The 17,711-nt window shown below is 41.2% G+C and overlaps 2 protein-coding genes and 1 long non-coding RNA gene across 3 annotated transcripts; 2 read left to right on the forward strand and 1 right to left on the reverse strand.

Annotated features, from left to right (window-relative positions):
* Nucleotides 1–6,645: 6,645 nt before the first annotated feature.
* On the reverse strand, nucleotides 6,646–10,464 carry gstt1b (glutathione S-transferase theta 1b). The gene is made up of 5 exons (XM_053419169.1): nucleotides 10,102–10,464; nucleotides 9,678–9,765; nucleotides 9,446–9,596; nucleotides 8,253–8,429; nucleotides 6,646–7,441 (listed from the first exon to the last, which is right to left on the reverse strand). The coding sequence occupies exons 1-5, from the start codon at nucleotides 10,205–10,207 to the stop codon at nucleotides 7,244–7,246; spliced, it is 720 nt and encodes a 239-aa protein (XP_053275144.1). The 5' UTR covers nucleotides 10,208–10,464; the 3' UTR covers nucleotides 6,646–7,243.
* Nucleotides 9,991–13,082, forward strand: LOC128437140 (uncharacterized). The gene is made up of 3 exons (XR_008338170.1): nucleotides 9,991–11,216; nucleotides 11,494–11,653; nucleotides 12,419–13,082. It is a non-coding gene; the product is annotated as an uncharacterized LOC128437140 (long non-coding RNA).
* Nucleotides 13,083–14,657: 1,575 nt separating this feature from the next.
* Nucleotides 14,658–17,690, forward strand: chchd10 (coiled-coil-helix-coiled-coil-helix domain containing 10). The gene is made up of 4 exons (XM_053419172.1): nucleotides 14,658–14,886; nucleotides 16,455–16,677; nucleotides 16,897–17,038; nucleotides 17,456–17,690. The coding sequence occupies exons 1-4, from the start codon at nucleotides 14,846–14,848 to the stop codon at nucleotides 17,473–17,475; spliced, it is 426 nt and encodes a 141-aa protein (XP_053275147.1). The 5' UTR covers nucleotides 14,658–14,845; the 3' UTR covers nucleotides 17,476–17,690.
* Nucleotides 17,691–17,711: the final 21 nt, after the last annotated feature.

Raw genomic sequence — 17,711 nt, forward strand, 5'->3', positions numbered from 1 at the left:
CACATTACCCGATTTCTCACATTAACCTGCTCTCCCCTACCACTGGATCATTTTATTGATAAGCTTTACACAACTGACTGACTCCACACATAATACTGGGTGATGTAACATACAGCTTAATCAACACAAAGTAAACTAAATATAAGGAAAGTTAAAACAAGTACTGCAATTCAGGATATGCAGCATAGATATACAATTAAATAACCTGAAGCCTTCAATCAGGAAAAATACAGTTCCTGTGGTGCAAGCTTTTGGTCCTGATGGGTGCAGAGGGTGTCTCAGGAAGTTTTTGTCCATAATTGGAGGGATCTGCCACAACCTGGAGGCTTAAAGGTCCTGGAAGGAATGGCAGATTGCAGCCAGTGATTCTTTTTACAGAGGAAATGATCCGCTGAACTGTGACCTTCTCATTGGCAGTGGAAGCAGCATGGCAGATAGTGATGAAGGAAGTACTCAATAGCATGAAGTGCACTATCATTGTCTTGGACAAATGACCGCAGCAGAGAGTTAGGGCTTTGCTTTGAGTGACACGCAAACAGGCCTATCACCGGTCTCATACTGGCACATTCACTCTGGTAAACACAGCTGGAAGTCATGTTGGTAGGTTTGGATACAGCTATAGAAGACCAGCCTCATATTCACAGTTGGTTTACATCAGGATGTTTCTAAACGGTAAGTTACACCGTCTTCATGTTTTTTAAATTTTTAGCAGGATAGTCAACCAATGTAGGAGTATTGTCCAGAGTTACAGCGAGCGACAAAAATAGACTTGACGCCCCGGCACATCGCATCCGATGTGAACAGCACAATTAAGTAACACAGGCGGAAAGGAGGCACCCAGCTTTATCTTGGCGCTATGTGTGTGAACCCCACGTAAGGCATGTATACAGGGTGTGGCAATAATTCAGGCAGGAAAAGACAAAGGCAAAGCTTTTTTAAGTCAGGGAGTGATACAACTGATTTATTTTGGGAAATATTTCGTAGATGTTAGTAGCAGGATTTAATGAAGTAGATTTAGATGTCATCGGCATATAAATGATATGATATCCTCTTAAAATTGCTGATCATGTTTCCTAATGAGAGCACGTACATCTCTCCGTCTCATCGTCGCTGGTGATCAGGCCTATGATGGTTGTGTCATCAGCAAATTTGATGATGGTGTTTGAGCTGTGGGTGGCCAAGCAGTCATGCGTGAACGGGGGGTACAGGAGGGGACTGAGCATGCAGCCCTGGGGGGCGCTGGTGTTGAGAGTCAGAGTGGTTGATGTGGTGCTGCCTATCGGCACAGCCTGGTGTCTGCCCGTCAGGAAGTTCAGGATCCAATCACAGAGGGGGCAGTTGAGCCCAAGGTCTCTGAGCTTGGTGACGAGCTTCAAGGGCACAATGGTGTTAAACCCTGAACTGTGGTCAATGAACAGCATGCTCACACGTGTCCCTCTGTAAGGTGAGGGAGATTGCAACTGCAGATAACCTATTTGGCCAGTAGGCAAACTGAAGTGGGTCCAATGAGTCAGGGAGGGAGGGAGGGAGGGAGGCAGGAGGTGATGAAGGATTTGACTAACCATCAAAGGACTTCATGATGGTGGAGGTGAGTTCTACTGGGTGGTAGTTGTTCAGGCAGAGGGATGGGGTTTCTTGGGAACAGGGACAATGATGGTCTCCTTGAAGCATGTGGGGAGTACAGACTGGAGCAGTGACAAGTTGAAAATGACTGTGAACACATCTGCCAGCCGATCTGCACACACCGTTAGAGCAAGGTGCCTTGTGTGTTTTAATTTGTTTAAGTGAACTCCACATATTTGCCCTAGATATTACAGGGGGGCAGCGCTTCTCTTGTGCTTTTTGTACCTCTCCATCTGGGGAGGTACAAAAGGGGTTTGTGGTCTCAAAGTATGCATAGTAGGTGTTCAGTTAATATGGGAGATATGCAGACATCAACTCAGCACAGCTAGTCTGTGATGGTTTTTAGTTCAGCCCACATGTTCCTAGAGTTGGAGCCCTGGTAGAGAGACTCCACTTTGGAATTCCCTGTACAGTCAATGCATTCGATGATTTAGCTAATGGCCGAGTCCTTTTATGTGTTTATGTTATTGTCCTAAAACACAAACCACTCTATTGCAGAGGCAGTCATGTAGACCCAAGTCTGAATGGTTGCACCCCCGCTGAATGATCCGATTCACTACTCTGTCACATTTGAGTTTCTGCCTAAAATGCAGAGCATCTCGGGAACAATGGTGGAGTCCGGTATTACGGAGTCGAGCCAAGTCTCAGTGAAAACATCTTAACTAGAGATGAGCCGGATACTCGGCTGAAACGAGTATCCGGTACGGATAAAGCACTTTTGCCGAGCACGAGTATTATACGAGTAATACGAGTCAATATCTGTGCTCAGACTGAATGAAAATCCTCACACAGCGTCCCTCCTCTTCACACACCGCTCTGCTCACTCACTCACAGAACAGCTCTGTCTCTCAGTCACTCAGGTTCGCGGGTCTTTTCCGTTAACGTTTAGGGTGTCTTCAGCTTGAAGTTTGTTTTTATTTCAGTTTGTACTTACTTATTTACCAGTAGAGTTCTGTTAAACGTGGGTTCGTTCAGACGTGGTGCTGGTAGAAAGCGACTCGCGTTGCGTCTCTGCCTGTCGGAGATTATTATTATTTTTTTTTAAACAGTTTTTTTTTTTTTTACTTCACGGATTGAGTGTCTGACTACTCTCTAGCGTCTGGCTACTCTCTCTTTCTCTCTCTTTCTCTCTCTCTCTCTCTCTCTCTCTCTCTCTCTCTCTCTCTCTCTCTCTCTCTCTCTCTCTCTCTCTCTCTCTCTCTCTCTCTCTCTCTCTCTCTCTCTCTCTCTCTCTCTGCCGGTAGTTGGAGTTTTTTTTTTTTTTTAAACCGTCAGTTGGCTCTAACCAGTTTTATTTTACTTCACGCACTGAGTGTCTGACACATTCTAGGTAGTAGTGATATAAAAAATATTACAAATTAAGCTACACACACACACACACACCCTCCCCCTCTCTCTCTCTGTCTCTCTCTTACTCACTCATACACACACTCCCAGGTTAAGTCACACCCACTTTCGGGTTAGGCCCCGCCCACTCTGAGTACGGATACGGATACAGATAATTCATATGGTTAACAGATACAGATACAGATACAGATAATGCTGTACTCGCTCATCCCTAATCTTAACATCTAAAAAATTTCCTTTCTCAAAAAGATGCAGAAGTCCATGCCTTTTTTACATCCAGACTTATTATTGTAATTCCTTATTATTAGGCTCCAGCAGTAAGTCGTTTAAGACTCTGCAGCTTGTCCAAAATGCTAAAGCACGTGTCCTGAAAAGAACCAGGAAAAGAGAGCACATTTCTCCAGTATTAGCTTCGCTACACTGGCTTCCGGTTAAATCTAGAATAGAATAAAAAATTCTCCTCCTCAACTTCAAGGCCCTTAATACTATGGCACCATTTTACCTTAAAGAGCTGATAGTACCATATCATCCTCTAGAGCACTGCGCTCCCAGAATTCAGGCTTACTTGTCGTCCCGAAAGTCTCTAAAAGTAGAGTAAGAGCCAGAGCTTTAAGCTATCAAGCTCCACTCCTGTGGAATCATCTCCCACTTTCAGTTCGGGAGGCAGACACCATCTGTACGTTTAAGAGTAGGACCAAAACCTTCGATAATGCTTATAGTTAGTGCCGGTCCAGGTTTGTCTTGGTTGGAAAACCATCCTGCTCCGAAGTTGTTCCAGCTTATTATCCAGAGACTGAAAATTAGCCAGAAGAAGACTCGATAGTTGAGTTGTTTCCTCAGCCTGACAAGGAATCCGGCCCACGACCCGTGTTTCCTTCGTCGCCTCCGTGTGAACCTGGATGGTTTGATCTGAGATCTGTTGACCAATGGCCAATTAGATATAGAATTGGATTCCAGCTGGGTAGGTGTGGATGGCTAGCATTCACCATGGTTTTGCCATCAGTCTCCTCCCTCTGTGTGGCCCTTGACCATTTATGAAATCCCACTCTCCAAGGTTGACAGACTGGAGAGAGTTCGGTTCATAAAAAATATGTCTTGGTCTCCCTTGGCCTTGGAGAGTGCAGTCCATTCTCCTTGTGGTTGAGGAGGTGTGCTACTAAAAGCATGAGGAGTTAAAAGGCCATCTCTCAAGCAAAGCAGGGTGCAATTAATGCATTGGAGGGTTGAAGAGAAAGCTCTCTTGTAACAACCTGTGAGACATCTCCAGTTCTGGTAATTGGTAATGTTATCGCAATTAAAAGGCCAAAACACAACGCTGAGATGCACAACTGTAGATATTTCTCTTATCTGTTGGTGGTTGCCAACATCAAGTGGTGGTTCTCGTCTTTGGCAATTAATGATGCCACCGGGGTCTCCCAAACACACTCAGGTATATGCACTCTGCAAAGGGATTGTATCCTCTAGTCCTGAAACAGAACTTTCTGCCACCAGATAAGGGCCTTCTCACCACTCACATCCTTCCACTCAATACTTTTGCAATACCTGGTTGGTATTAGGACCAATGGCTCTGCAATATTCTGGTTGACATCATAAACATTTTGCACAGGGTACAATGTGTGGTCTGCACCAACACCAGTCACAAATGGCATGCCCCAGGGTTTGTTGTTGGGACCATTAATATTCATTATATACATCCTCCCCCTTGGTAACATTCTCTCTCAATTTGGAATCATTATCCAGCTCCACTGGCTTCCATTTCAACAAAGGATACAAAACCCTACTATTTACCCTTCAAAGCCCTCCATAACTTGGCTGAAGCATCATCGGCAAGATGCCCCTCAAAGAACGGCCCCCTATAGATGTTGAATTTACTAATCTCTTTGGATAAAAGCATCAGCTTAATGACATGTAATATAAAATGTAACGTGACAGGCATCCAGTTTTCTAGCAGGTAGACATCAGTGTCACACTAACCTGTGTCATCCCCCCTACCTAATCAGCTCCGAAAGTGGAATAATATTCCCATCAAGTTTGGCGAAAATCCATTCTTACGTTTTATACACAGACAGGGGAGCAAACAGCGCCCAATATTGTTTCACACAAATCAGCAGTGGTTCATTGACATATAAAGGAACACACCCACAAACAGGCTACTCTGACCAGGTTTTGAGAAGGGTGTTGTGGTACTTCATCCTTTTGGTATTTTGACAATAAATACAAATGTTTTATTAAAGGGATAAAGGAAAAACGAGCTCATTTACTCCATGTTTAAGCTTAAATTTGCGCTGATATATTCGAACAAGGTGCATTCAGGGACCGTCCTAAATGCTATTGTCTACTATAATAGCCCCTTCTGGTGGACTGTTGGGCTTAAATCACGGTGGAAATGACCTTGTTTTGAGGCCATTTGAATGTAGAAACTATTCTCCAGCCAGACATTGTCATGTGGTCTGCAATGGAGAAATGCATCTTAATCATCAAGCTGACCTTCCCTTGGGAAGAGGGCATGATAGCAGCCTATGAAAGGAAACACCTTAAGTACTCTGAACTTGCAGCAGAGTGCCGAGAGGCTGGCTGGAAAAGGACACGATCGTCCCAGTGACTGTTGGGTGTCGGGGCTTTGTCTGCGGCAGAAAAAGCTAGCTACTGGCTAAGGGCTCAGGAGGAACATGTAATGGAATTCCCTATGGGCATTCCTAATTCTGTGTTTAAAAAAACTTACACCTTTTGTGAGGCCACCATAATTCATTTTGATTCCACTAACTCTTCTGTCCTGGCCCTGAGCTGGACAGAAGAGTTAGACAGTTGGAAATTCATCAGTGTGCTGCTGTACCAGTGTTGCATGTGTTAACATTTAAGTTTTAAAATAAAAATGGTACTGAGTAGTACAATTAATTATACCCATCTTGCACTGCCAGCTCTCTGAGTGGTTCTCAACCTTTTTTCAGTGTACCCCATGTGAAATATTTTTCAACCAAGTACCCCATAACCATCGCAAAGTATTTTTGGTTGAAAATAAGATTTAATACACAGCGCTGTGCCATCAGTGTCTGATTTATTAAACACTTATAGGAGTACCTTCACGTACCCCCAGGGGTACTAGTACCCCCATTTGAGAACCACTGCTCTAGAGTAGGTTACATTTTTCCTGAGGAAGAAATTGAATGCTTAACTGCTCCTGATGCAAAATCATTGTGTGGATGAGACAAACATTGGAAAGAAAAAAGAAAGAGAGAAATTGTTTTGTTTACTTGTAATAAAAGGTTATATGTGGTTTTCCATATGGTAACTGCATGGCATTGTTTCAGAAACACTGCCATGCTGCTATCTATCCCGACACAGCAGGAGAAAGGACTCAACATCAGACACATGCTATGTTTATCTTAATCGACTTAAAACCTCAAGTAACTGTACTACTTACTTTCTATAAGTAGACAAAATAAGTCAGAATTAGCAATGTTAATTCAAATCAACCAGTACAGAAGCGTCAAAACATAAGTATCATTCATGGACTATGTTTTTAGATGACTATAAAGTGCTGCTTTGTGAAATTCAAATTGACAAAGCTGCTTATGAACATGTGACCTTTTCACAACACAATACTCTTAATTATCCACATGATGACGCAACGAAACTTTCAGTTTGGACAACAAACAAATCACTATGACGAACAAACACAGACCACTATTTATTTATGCTTGAAGGAGCATCACATGAAACACAGCTGATTGACTGCATTTGCTCACAGAGAAGATTTAAGGAATCATGTGTGCAGTTATCTCACAGTTCACATTCCTCTATGTTACATAATCAGGCTGCCTGACTAAACAACTGCGCCTTTCTGCCCCCAAGGCCAGGTCCAGGAAATCACATGTTGCAATACTGAGGGAAAACATTCTGGTGCTTTTACTGGCACTGAGAGATGTCCTCATACAAGCCACTGGGAATACATACTATGTATTGTCTATTCAAAAGAGATGTATTATGATGTGTGTGTGTTGTCTGTGTTAAGCAGGACAGCAGGAAAGTGGGCAAGAAATTGAAATGAATCCATTACCAAATACTGACTCTTTCCTATAGCTATATGGAATAAAACCTGCCTCGCTGTTCTCCCCTTTTCATGACACATTCCAAAAAAATTGTTAAAACCATTGTCATTAACTTTTTCCCCATAGTATTTTATTGGTACCCGAATCAGACAACTTATCAACGCTATTTGTAATGAGTTACCACAAAATTTACCAAGCTAGTTTGGACTGAACCAATATTCTCTTCACATGAATAATTTGAGGATCTTGGGCTTGAGGAACTGCATCTTGCTGGTGTCCATCAATGTCACACTCTCCTGGGCTCCCAAGAGGGACTGGTGGGCGTCATCAAACAGCTCCTTCCCAATGGCTACCTGGACTCTGTCCCGCCATGCACTCAGTTTGGGTCTGCCCTCAAACACATCCAGGCCTGATCCAACAGGCTGTCAGTGGAACAAAGGAGGGTAGAGAGGGGACCATTAATGTAAAAAGAGCCAACTCTTGAGCCACCTCCTCTGACTACTAACCCCTATGATAGGTGACACAAACACAAAACATATACTTTTGTTTCAGTCACAAAGCTCTCATCAACCTAGATCAGCAACTGTATTCTGCGCACTAACATCTCCATTTCCAGCTTGGGGACAAGGAACTAAACAGATAAGTCACTTCAGCACAAATTAAAAACCAACAGCACAAATATGCTGTGATCTCAAACGCTATTTAGAACTGTTGTGTTGTAATGGGGTTGTTGTCTGTGTGTTTTAGCAGCCAGCTGTTGTTGTTCCCTCTTCCTACTATTGTGTAGTGGCACATTTAGCATTTAGTGGAATAGTGCGGGACCGTACCTGCTTACTTTCACCACAGCTATTACTCTTATAGCATGACTGGATACAACTGGAAATTTGGTGCAACACAGCAGTGTTTTCCATATAGTTTTCTTCCATATCTATCCGATTATTGTTTTATAGTTGTTGTTCTAACCGGTCAATTTTGACTAGGATGTTTTAATTAAGCTGATGGATTTTTCTGCTCCCAAGTGGACAGAGTTAGTCACTGCTTGGATTTTTAAAGACATTTTAAATATTGTTTTTGTCTTGCTGGTAAAATGAAAAGGTATATTATCACTTGCACAGAAATTTCAGACAACAAAAGACATCTAAAACAGTGTTGATATTCAAACTGATTGGCAGTAACGTAAATGACCATGGCCCTTCATCAGTCCTCTGGACTTGGACAATTTTGGAAGTTTACCTGCATAACCTCCACGATGGCAACCAGATCAGCCAATGAGATGTTATCTCCTGCAATGAATGGCTTGTCCTGGATAAACTTTTCCTCCAGGAGTTTCAAGGATCCATTTAAGTCCTCCAAGGCTGAATCCAACTTGTCCTGCGGGACATCCACGCCCAGAACCTTGGGAATCAAAAGCTACAGCACAAACATAAATATCTCTATGGAATTACCTGCAAGAGCTGATTAAATAAAATATTCAACTTGTTGTTAATAGTTCAATTTTGAGCATTTTTCTCCATTTACCCTTACCAGTAAAGGCAGAAGTCCGCCCACATTGGGTCCGATTTTGCTAGAAGTTTCTTTCAGTTAATAAGGGACTTTTTCTCTCCACAGTTGCCTAAGTTGGTTTCTCTATAATTTTAAGGTCTCGACCTAACTATGTAAAGTGCCTTGAGATAATGCATGTTATGATTGGGCACTATACAAATAAAATTGAATTCAACACATTACTTTTCCTTTAGTCTAGACATTTTTCTTTCATTGAGCACAAGTTAAATGCATGATGGCACACAATGGTCAATGGTTAGTGACTATTAATTGTAGACTACTTTTCACGATCCATTGTGGGATACAATGAGTCCACTATACTGAGTATTAAAATGTTCAAATTATGCATTCAGACAGCACTAAAAAAGTGCAGACTCACTATATAGTGTACTTTATCATGAGTAGAGAAAGATCTTTGAGCCTGCGACTTCACTACACAGTGCTTACATGTGTAGCACTTTTTCTATGAGAACAGCACAGATGTCAGGGGCAATTTGGGGTTTGTGCATTGGGGTAGAATTGGATCACTGTCGACTGAAGTGTTGTGGAGATAGAGCCTCATTTTCAGAATGTTTTCAGAAAGCAGGGATTACAGTTAAGACCACACTAATGGTGTGGGAAAAGAAAAAGACACAATACAAGATACCTTTTTGAAAACCACAACAGAGCTTGTTTCCAGTAAGAGGGTATCATTCTATTTCATTGTGTTGGGATCGGTGACAGTGAATAGTGAAACAAATGCCCAGATATACTATAAAAGGAAATGTGAAGCAAGTGAAATCTAGAGCTGCTAATGGAGCACTGCCCTCATATACTTCCTCCAGCTGACCTCACTTCTTCAAAGCTGGAGGAAAAAGCTCACACATAGGCGTAAGTGACCATACCCGGAGCCAGAACATCTTGGATCCATGCAGACGGATAGCTGTGTGCTGCCATGACAGATACTCGTTGATGCAAGCGCGTTGGTAGAGGTCAGCTGGGTACCAGAAATCCGGAGTCTTAAACTTCTCTGCCAGATACAGCAGGATGGCAATGCTGCAGAGGCAAACACCACTAGTGAGCACCACACAGGACTCAAATGCAGGACATACTACCAATAAATGATTGATTTATCACCTCTCAGCCAGGCAGAAGTCTCCATCTCGCAGAGCAGGAAGTTTTCTTATAAGGTTGATCTTCCCAAATTCTTCTCCATACTGCTCGCCTGAAAGAAATTTCAGTCAGAATGGTTTTCTGAAGACAAAATCTTGAAAAGTCTCTTGCATTTAGAGCACTGATATCTAAAAGGTTCAGACGATATAACATTATATTTTCATTATAGTATAAACTGACACTTTCTATGCACTTTCTCATCCAGCGGGCTGGCTACATAAGAGTTTCTATGGCCTGTGAAGTCATTTACCGCGGATCAAAGTAGAAGGAAGTTAACAAGTTGACGATCTTTTTTTTTATCCAAAAAGTAGTGTAGCTTCTGTTCAACTTCTCGGGTCTGGATCTGGGTGTGGATATTCGTCGTGTCTGTGTGTGAACATGAACTTACCTTCCATCAGAGACACCTTCTTGAACTCAAAGGGAATGTTGTTCTTTGAGGCGAATATGTAGACGGAGCGGCAGGGCTGAGAGAAGAGGTCCAGGTACAGCTCCATGGCAATGACTGCTGCAGTACACTGTGTCCTCTACTCTCTGTCTGACACGCTGCTCCCAGGACACTATGGCAAGTCATCCTGGACAAATGCATCATTCACGTCATGTTAAAAAAAACGACGTGCAATTGTTTTTATAAAACGGCGTATAAAGTGGCCTCCTAGCGGAATAAACCCGGCTTTTTACTTTTTAGGACGAGTGACGAATTTGGTCCAGGTTGGCTTGCCATAGGATACACAGTGTAAAACACGATTGAAGAATTGTTGGTTTAACTTTAATCATAATAAAGACATGAAGAATGTGCTTTTTCACACTAGTCAAACATCGCTCCCGAAACCGAACAACATCCGTTGGTAACCCTTCACAATAAAAGTCCCAAACAGCTACGCCTATGATGACTAAATAAAAGCTTTTATAAATTACTTTTATATAGCCAAACGTTACACTATAAAAGTTAACGGGATATAGTTGATGATATAATAAATCTTGAAGTGTGTTAGCTATATTATTAGCTATATATTAACTATGTATTGCTTGTTGTGTGTCTTTTTCATGGAAACCGTGAAACCCTGATATTTCCTCTGACAATAATCGTGGCACCAAAATTTCATATGTGACATCACTAGTGCAGAGTGAAGTTAAAAATCCTTTGCGTTCAGCCTAGCTTGAGTAATTGACTCAGCTGGGGGAATTTTTTCATACATAAACTTGTCTCCTTTCAAATTTCAAAGGTCTGTTAAGCAAAGGACACAATCTTCAGACCCAAATTCACAACTTTTTCCAATAAAAGCAGAAAATAAGTATTGTAGAAAAAAAAATTATGTTGTGCTTTTATTTTGTCGTTTACTTACTAAGGAAGAAGGGATTGTATGAATGTTGCTGCCATGAGATTATCAACATAGTATATCTGTAGCTGTAGTTTATCCAAAGAGGCAGAAGACGACACATTCAACTCAGTCCGCAAAATGAAGAACACACTGCCCAACTTCCAATGACTGCTACACAGCGCTGGTCGCTTGTTTATTACATTTTTATCAATAATCCATGTATTGCACGTCCAAATTAAATTAAACTGCATTACAATTTGAAACTGCTCTTTCTCTGACCTAGCAGTTAGCATGATATGGTTCCACATACAGACAGACAAAACTTTGTGGAGTGAATAGTTTAGTAAAACTGATAATATAGTCTTACAGAACAGTGTTAAAAGGTCTTGATCTTTCAACAGCCAATCCTAAATCAATGTTTTCTGTAATAGATGGTGTTTATATTTATCTTCTCTTTGCAGACAATACTTGTGCGAGACCCTAAGCGTCCGAAAGTTGGTCGGACTACCACTTATAAGCCTTCCATTTTCATCGTCTTCTCTGCGATCCGAGGGCCTCACTAAACCATAAAATTGGTAGTAGCGATGGGCGGTGTGTACAAAGGTCAGGGACTGAATCAACGTGAGCACATTCCCCATCCATTTATTCCTTGTTAAATATTACCCAGGTGCTCAAGCAGGACCTCGGTTGGGTTCAGTCTTTATTATTCCATCTGAAAGTTGGCTTGCAGCAAAACTAGACTAGTGTCCAGTGATTTCTCTCTGTACCAGCACTGTGCAGGTTGTCAACAAAGAGGAAAACTATAATATCTTGCCTGTGTATAAGTTTTTTCGTTTTGTCGAGTTATCAAAAGAAACATAGTCCTAAAAAAATTATTTTCACATTTTACTTTCGTACTTAAGTACATTTCAGAGCCTGTTCTTTCTTACTTTTACTTAAGTAAAGTAGTTGAATCAGTACTTTTACTTTTACCAAAGTCTTTTTTTACACAAATCTGTACTTCTACTTAAGTAATGAATGTGAGTACTTTTCTGTTTATGGAAATTATCAAGGCTGACTAATAGTTTGTTGGTGTGCTAATCACAAATACCTGACTAAAAGCCAAAATGCCTTTATCGTTTCACATCATTCACATTTTAGGTTCCACAGTTCTGCTAGTATCCTTTATTATTCAAGTCTTTAGCTTTCAAAGAATAAATAATCAGTGGGTCAAAGTAAATCCCACTTAAATAAAAGCACATTCTTAGCAAAGAAGTTCAAATTTTACTGTAATTCATGTAAATATGTGGATTCAGCTTCATTGCAATAAAGCAAAAGTACAAAAGGTTGCATGATGAAGTTCGTGATGATGATTTAAGCCCTGTGCTCTCTCTTTATTTTCTCTAGAACTTCACACTGCTACAACAGGGTGCTCGGAGCACTCAGAGGAGGAAATAGAAAGCTGGGGACTTTTCTTGCAGAGAGGAGAAATTGAGTTGAGTAGAGGAGTGAAACCTCTTGCTCCATGTCTTTACTCTCTGCTTTGTAAATAATCCGACATGGTGGTATAGAACACTGGGTCGAAGGTGGAAAAACTCACATCTGAGGTCTTTTGTATCTCAGTCTTCTCTTTGCTCCTGTTAAAATGAGGGCTTATGTAATGTCGTTATATGCATGTCATTAAATTTACTAATAATGTCATTATGTCTTAGCTCTGTGAATAAATTGTACAAGTACAACTAATACAATACTAATACTAATATGTAGTCATGCCGGTCTTATATAATTATTTATAAACAATCTATCAAGCCAACATGGCCTTGTTGATTATATTTTTTATTGTCAACAAGGATAATTTAAAGCAAAGCATGTTACGTATGTGTAAAGTAACGAATTACATTTACTCACATTACTGTAATTGAGTAGTTTTTTGTGTGCTTTGTAATTTGTTGAGTAGTTTTTGAAATGGGTAATTTTACTTTTACTTAAGCAGATTTTGACTGAAGTATTGTACTTCGCTACCTTGGAAATTACATCCGTTACTGAGTAAAAAAAAACGTAGTTCAAGGCGCAAGGCAATTCTCACTGCAGTGGTAGACAGTGTTGTGCATGAACGAGTTCAAAAGAACGCGTTCATTCCAACAGCGATGCACACCTGCCAGTAGCGATATTTTCCGTATCTTTCAAAATAAAATAAATGTATCAAAACTTTGATTTGTTGTGCCTTTTGTTTGCAGGGTATGAATAAATAAACAGGCAAAATTGGCAATAATAAAAAATATATATATTTTAGTAATTATTACATATGAAGTACGGTTTAAGGCAAGGGGTAGTGATGGATAAAGTTTTCTTTAAAAAAACAAGTTAAGTCTTTCATTCTCACTTTCCACCTTAAAACTATGAAATGAACTGAACTATGAACTAGTTCAGAATTTAAATGGTGAACTATGAACGTAAACTATTCATGTTTACTTGTATGAACTGAACTTTGAACTAGTTTATGAGAGCTGTGAACTTGCACAACACTGGTGGTAGATGCTGCATAGAGTGGATGATGGAGTCAATGCAAGCCGCCGATGCCAGGTCATGAGAGCTAGAGAAGGATGATATTGCGGACTACCAATAAGCTGCGGACGACCAACAAGCGGAAGCATCGAACTTGCAGATGAAGAAAACACGTGGCCTGATCTCATTAAGCAGTTTGCCTTCAAACGCAAAAGAGGCAACAGCTATATAATGCTCAAACTCAACAAGATGTTTGTAGACTAGTGCTCTAAAGTTGGACCAAAGTTTAACCAAAAGTTTAAATATACATTAGGACAGCGTCATTTTAACTTTTTATTTTAGCTGTCATGTGGTTCATGTCTTGACATGTCCTCCCAAAAGTTCTTAAATTTTGTGTTGACATGTTAAATCTTTGACATGTTTAATGGCGCTGCACTTATTTTTGTTAAGATTCTCCTATAATTAAAAATAACTGTTTTGGATCGGATTTATGACCCCTTGTCCTTTTTTGCACTGTATAGGAGCGGCCCCCATCAAGTAGTTGGAAGTAACTAAGTAACTTTTACTTAATGTACATTTTAAATGAACTACTTTTTAATTTTACTTGAGTAAATTTTTAGATGGGTACTTTTACTTGTACTTAAGTACATTTCATCAAAGTAATGGTACTTTTACTTGAGCACAATATTTCAGTACTTTTTACACCTCTGCGTAGCACACAGGTAAAACTGCAATCGCATTAACAAAAAAGTTCCTCTTAATCTGGCTTGGTCACACTGACTGAATAAGAGGAATGGTTTAATATTGTTGTGGAGCTGTCTCTCTTAATATTCTCAGATCACATCTTATCATTTTAATCTTCGTTGAACGCCAAGCACTATGGCCTTTCTCCATAACGAAGAGCAGCCACAGTAAGTCTGGTTTCCATCAACAGCCAAGGTGTTTCCAGGTGTTTTTTCACATGTGACAGTATGTATGAATCATGAAATGAATGAATGCTGGATTCCATTTAGCTGCCTCATTGTCTGATCGTTGGTACCAAAAAACAACCAAATATGTCACAAGCATGCAGCGTTGGTGCACATGTGCTGCTGCGCCACTCCAGTAGGTAGAGCTCTGCTCAACCCGCAGAAGAAGCAAAGAAGATTACCCGTTAAGTCTCGCGACATTTGTGAACGCTGCAAGGTCAATTGCATGCATGTGAGCTGCCGGCTTGCCACTGACAGACACCCGGCGGTGACCCGAGTAGATAGACACGTGAGAATAGGACCGCATTTTGCAGAAGTTCACCGGTACGAGCTGCACTAATAAACGCAGGTGGTGTGAGACATGGCCAGAGGAAGCCGCAGCCGCCCCTCAGCTCCAGCTAGGTAACACACCTTCAAGCCGCCTCCAGGGACAAATAACTCAGGCTCACACACTGTACCGCTGCGGCATTCAAGGAAGACCATGTGAGCTGTTATAAGTGAGGCAACACGTCACGTACTGACACGTAACTGAAGTAGTTTATCTGACTGTAATTTATATCAATAGGACTGTTTCATTCACACACAGCTGACGGTGTGTGTAGCGTAATGTGTAATTAGTGTTGCGTCATAAGTCACTGAGACCATGTAAGGTAAGAGGTCCCCGCGGCAAACATGAGGGTGCGCTGGGGATGTCCAAATATCTTTCCTTACATCCATTCCTTGACCCCGACGGAAAACCTCACGAAGTTAAGGAAATATTTAAAGGAGAATCACGGCCCAGAGAGAATCCGAATCCAATATCACAGTGCGAGTTTTTAAACCAACTTCTAGAAGAGAAGATGCATACTATACGGTACTCTGTGGTGTAGGATGTGCGCCTTGTGGGCAAAAACGCTCTTAAATTGTACAGTGTATGCCAATCTTTAGGTTAGGGTTATGTCCTCACAAATCCTAACCTAAACCTAATTCTCTGGTACTCACAACTACAGAAAGTCAAGAATGTGCGTGTGTTGAAAGTGTCGTATATGTTGGCCATATTAAATGTAATATTTTAATACTAAAACTTTACTAGATTAATGGGGAAATCTGGTAAAAATCCTATTAACTGAGGTACATCATGACATAATATTGCTTGTGAGATAGGATTTGATATTTAGGTGACACAGTTAACCAATACTCAGGTGTAATGTTGGTCCTATTGAAGTTAAAGCCACACTGAGTGTGTGGAAGTTAACGTTTCTTCATGAAATGACACCTGTGTCCAACTTGAATGAAGAGGCATGACAGTCGTCTTGCCTGCTTGGCACTGTTTGAATAACTGATCCAGTCACCCCAACAGTCAGTAAATCTTCTATGTAATTTAACAAGTTATTATTTTTCATGAGGAACAGTCATCATCATCATTAGGTTATTTCTCATTCGCCTATGCTAACATCCCTTAACCAATATCACTTCTCATAAACAGGCCTTTTGGGGGTTACCTGTAGCAATTTGAAGAATTCACTGGATACTAACTTGTCCTGGACACATTACCTGATCCATTTTTCACTTCAATAATTATTACAGTATGCTGTTTGATGAATTATTTTATTCTCATTTTCTACATTTCTGAGCTGAGTCGGATATGAGAAGGGGTTGGGTGTCAAAGAGGGAAGAAGGGCTTTCGAAGTTGACACAGCAGATTAGGAATTGTCCCTCTAACCCTCTCAAAAGGTGCTTTCAGACATGAAATTATATGGAGCTTTTTTCCTATCTTTATTCAAGAGTGTGGTCTTTCAGTCTGAGCGCATGACTTGTTGAATTTATGTTCAGATTGTGTAAGACAGATTTGTTGCTGTTGTGAACAACAGAGAATCTCCTCCGCATTGTGCATGTGTGACTGGAAAATTGCAGCGAAATCTCTCCGGATTTAGTCTGCAGGGCATTTCGAACGGCTTAATGTACAATATATATTTTTTGGGGGTTTGTAGCCCAGCTCCATCTTATGCTCCAGCTCCAGCTCATCCGCCTCCTTCCTCCCTGGCCCCGGCTCCTGCTCAGTCCCAGGGACCTGGTATCATGGCCCAGATAGCTACTACAGCTGCAGGGGTGGCCGTAGGCTCGGCTGTGGGCCACGTTGTTGGCAGCGCTCTCACAGGAGCTTTCAGTGGCAGTGGCAGCAGCAGTCAAGAGCCCGCCAAGTCCTCGTACCAGGTGAGGGGTGAGAGGAAAAACAAAGGTTTCAAACTAGTAACTAAAAACTATATGAAAACGTTCTGAAAGTGTATTATGACCCAGAGTGTTGTTTTTTGAGTTGTGACCAGTAGCCCCCTACAGAGGCTGACCTCCATCACCAAAAATGTCTGCTGCTTTTCAGCAGCTCTGTTGGTGCTGATGTGAGACTAACTCAGATGTCTGTCGATACCACTGCAGGACCCTCCCCGGCCTGCTCCAGCCCAGCCAGTCCCCTGTCACTTTGAGGTTAAACAGTTTCTGGAATGTGCCAGTAACCAAACTGACCTGACTTTATGTGAGGGTTTCAACGAGGCACTCAAACAGTGCAAGCACTCCCACGGTGAGTCTGTAGTGAATGATGGCTAAAGCTGCACAACACAATTTCCCCCTGAGACCTTTTACTCTAAAGTGTGCTTTACAGTAAACAGGGTAGCCTAAAAACAAATAAATCTAAGGATGAAACTAATACATAGTCTTCAGAATCTATCTGCAATGCTAAGTCATATATTCAATCCGGCATTGTTTCTGGTAAAATTACATAGAGGTGGCAACACCAGTAGACCCATACACACCTGGTATTAATGTGATTTGTGTGATCCGAAGGATGGATGTTAATACCAGGTGTCAGTCCCTTGAATAACTATCATCCAATTGGGGGCCGGGGGTTCCTGATTCCTCCATCCTGGGAATAGCAGTGATTCAATAAAACAAACATGAATTTAATGTATTTTTCCCTTTTTTCCCTGGTTCTCTCTAGGTGTGACCTCACTGGTGTGAAGGACAGATGTCACCTGCCATGACCAACAGATTTTATTCAAGAGAGATGCCACATAAACAAACCCACCCTAACACATACACACAAACACATCTGAATGCTGCTCCTCAGGCCATCAGCATGGTGGTTCTGTTTGATTTGTTGATTGATGTGAAATGTTTTTACATAATGGATAGTGACCTAGATTTAATAAACAGCTGTTATCTATTTCTGTTAATATGAAGTGTCTGTTTATCAA

Source organism: Pleuronectes platessa, chromosome 3, assembly GCF_947347685.1.
Source record: "Pleuronectes platessa chromosome 3, fPlePla1.1, whole genome shotgun sequence".
NCBI lineage: Eukaryota > Metazoa > Chordata > Actinopteri > Pleuronectiformes > Pleuronectidae > Pleuronectes > Pleuronectes platessa.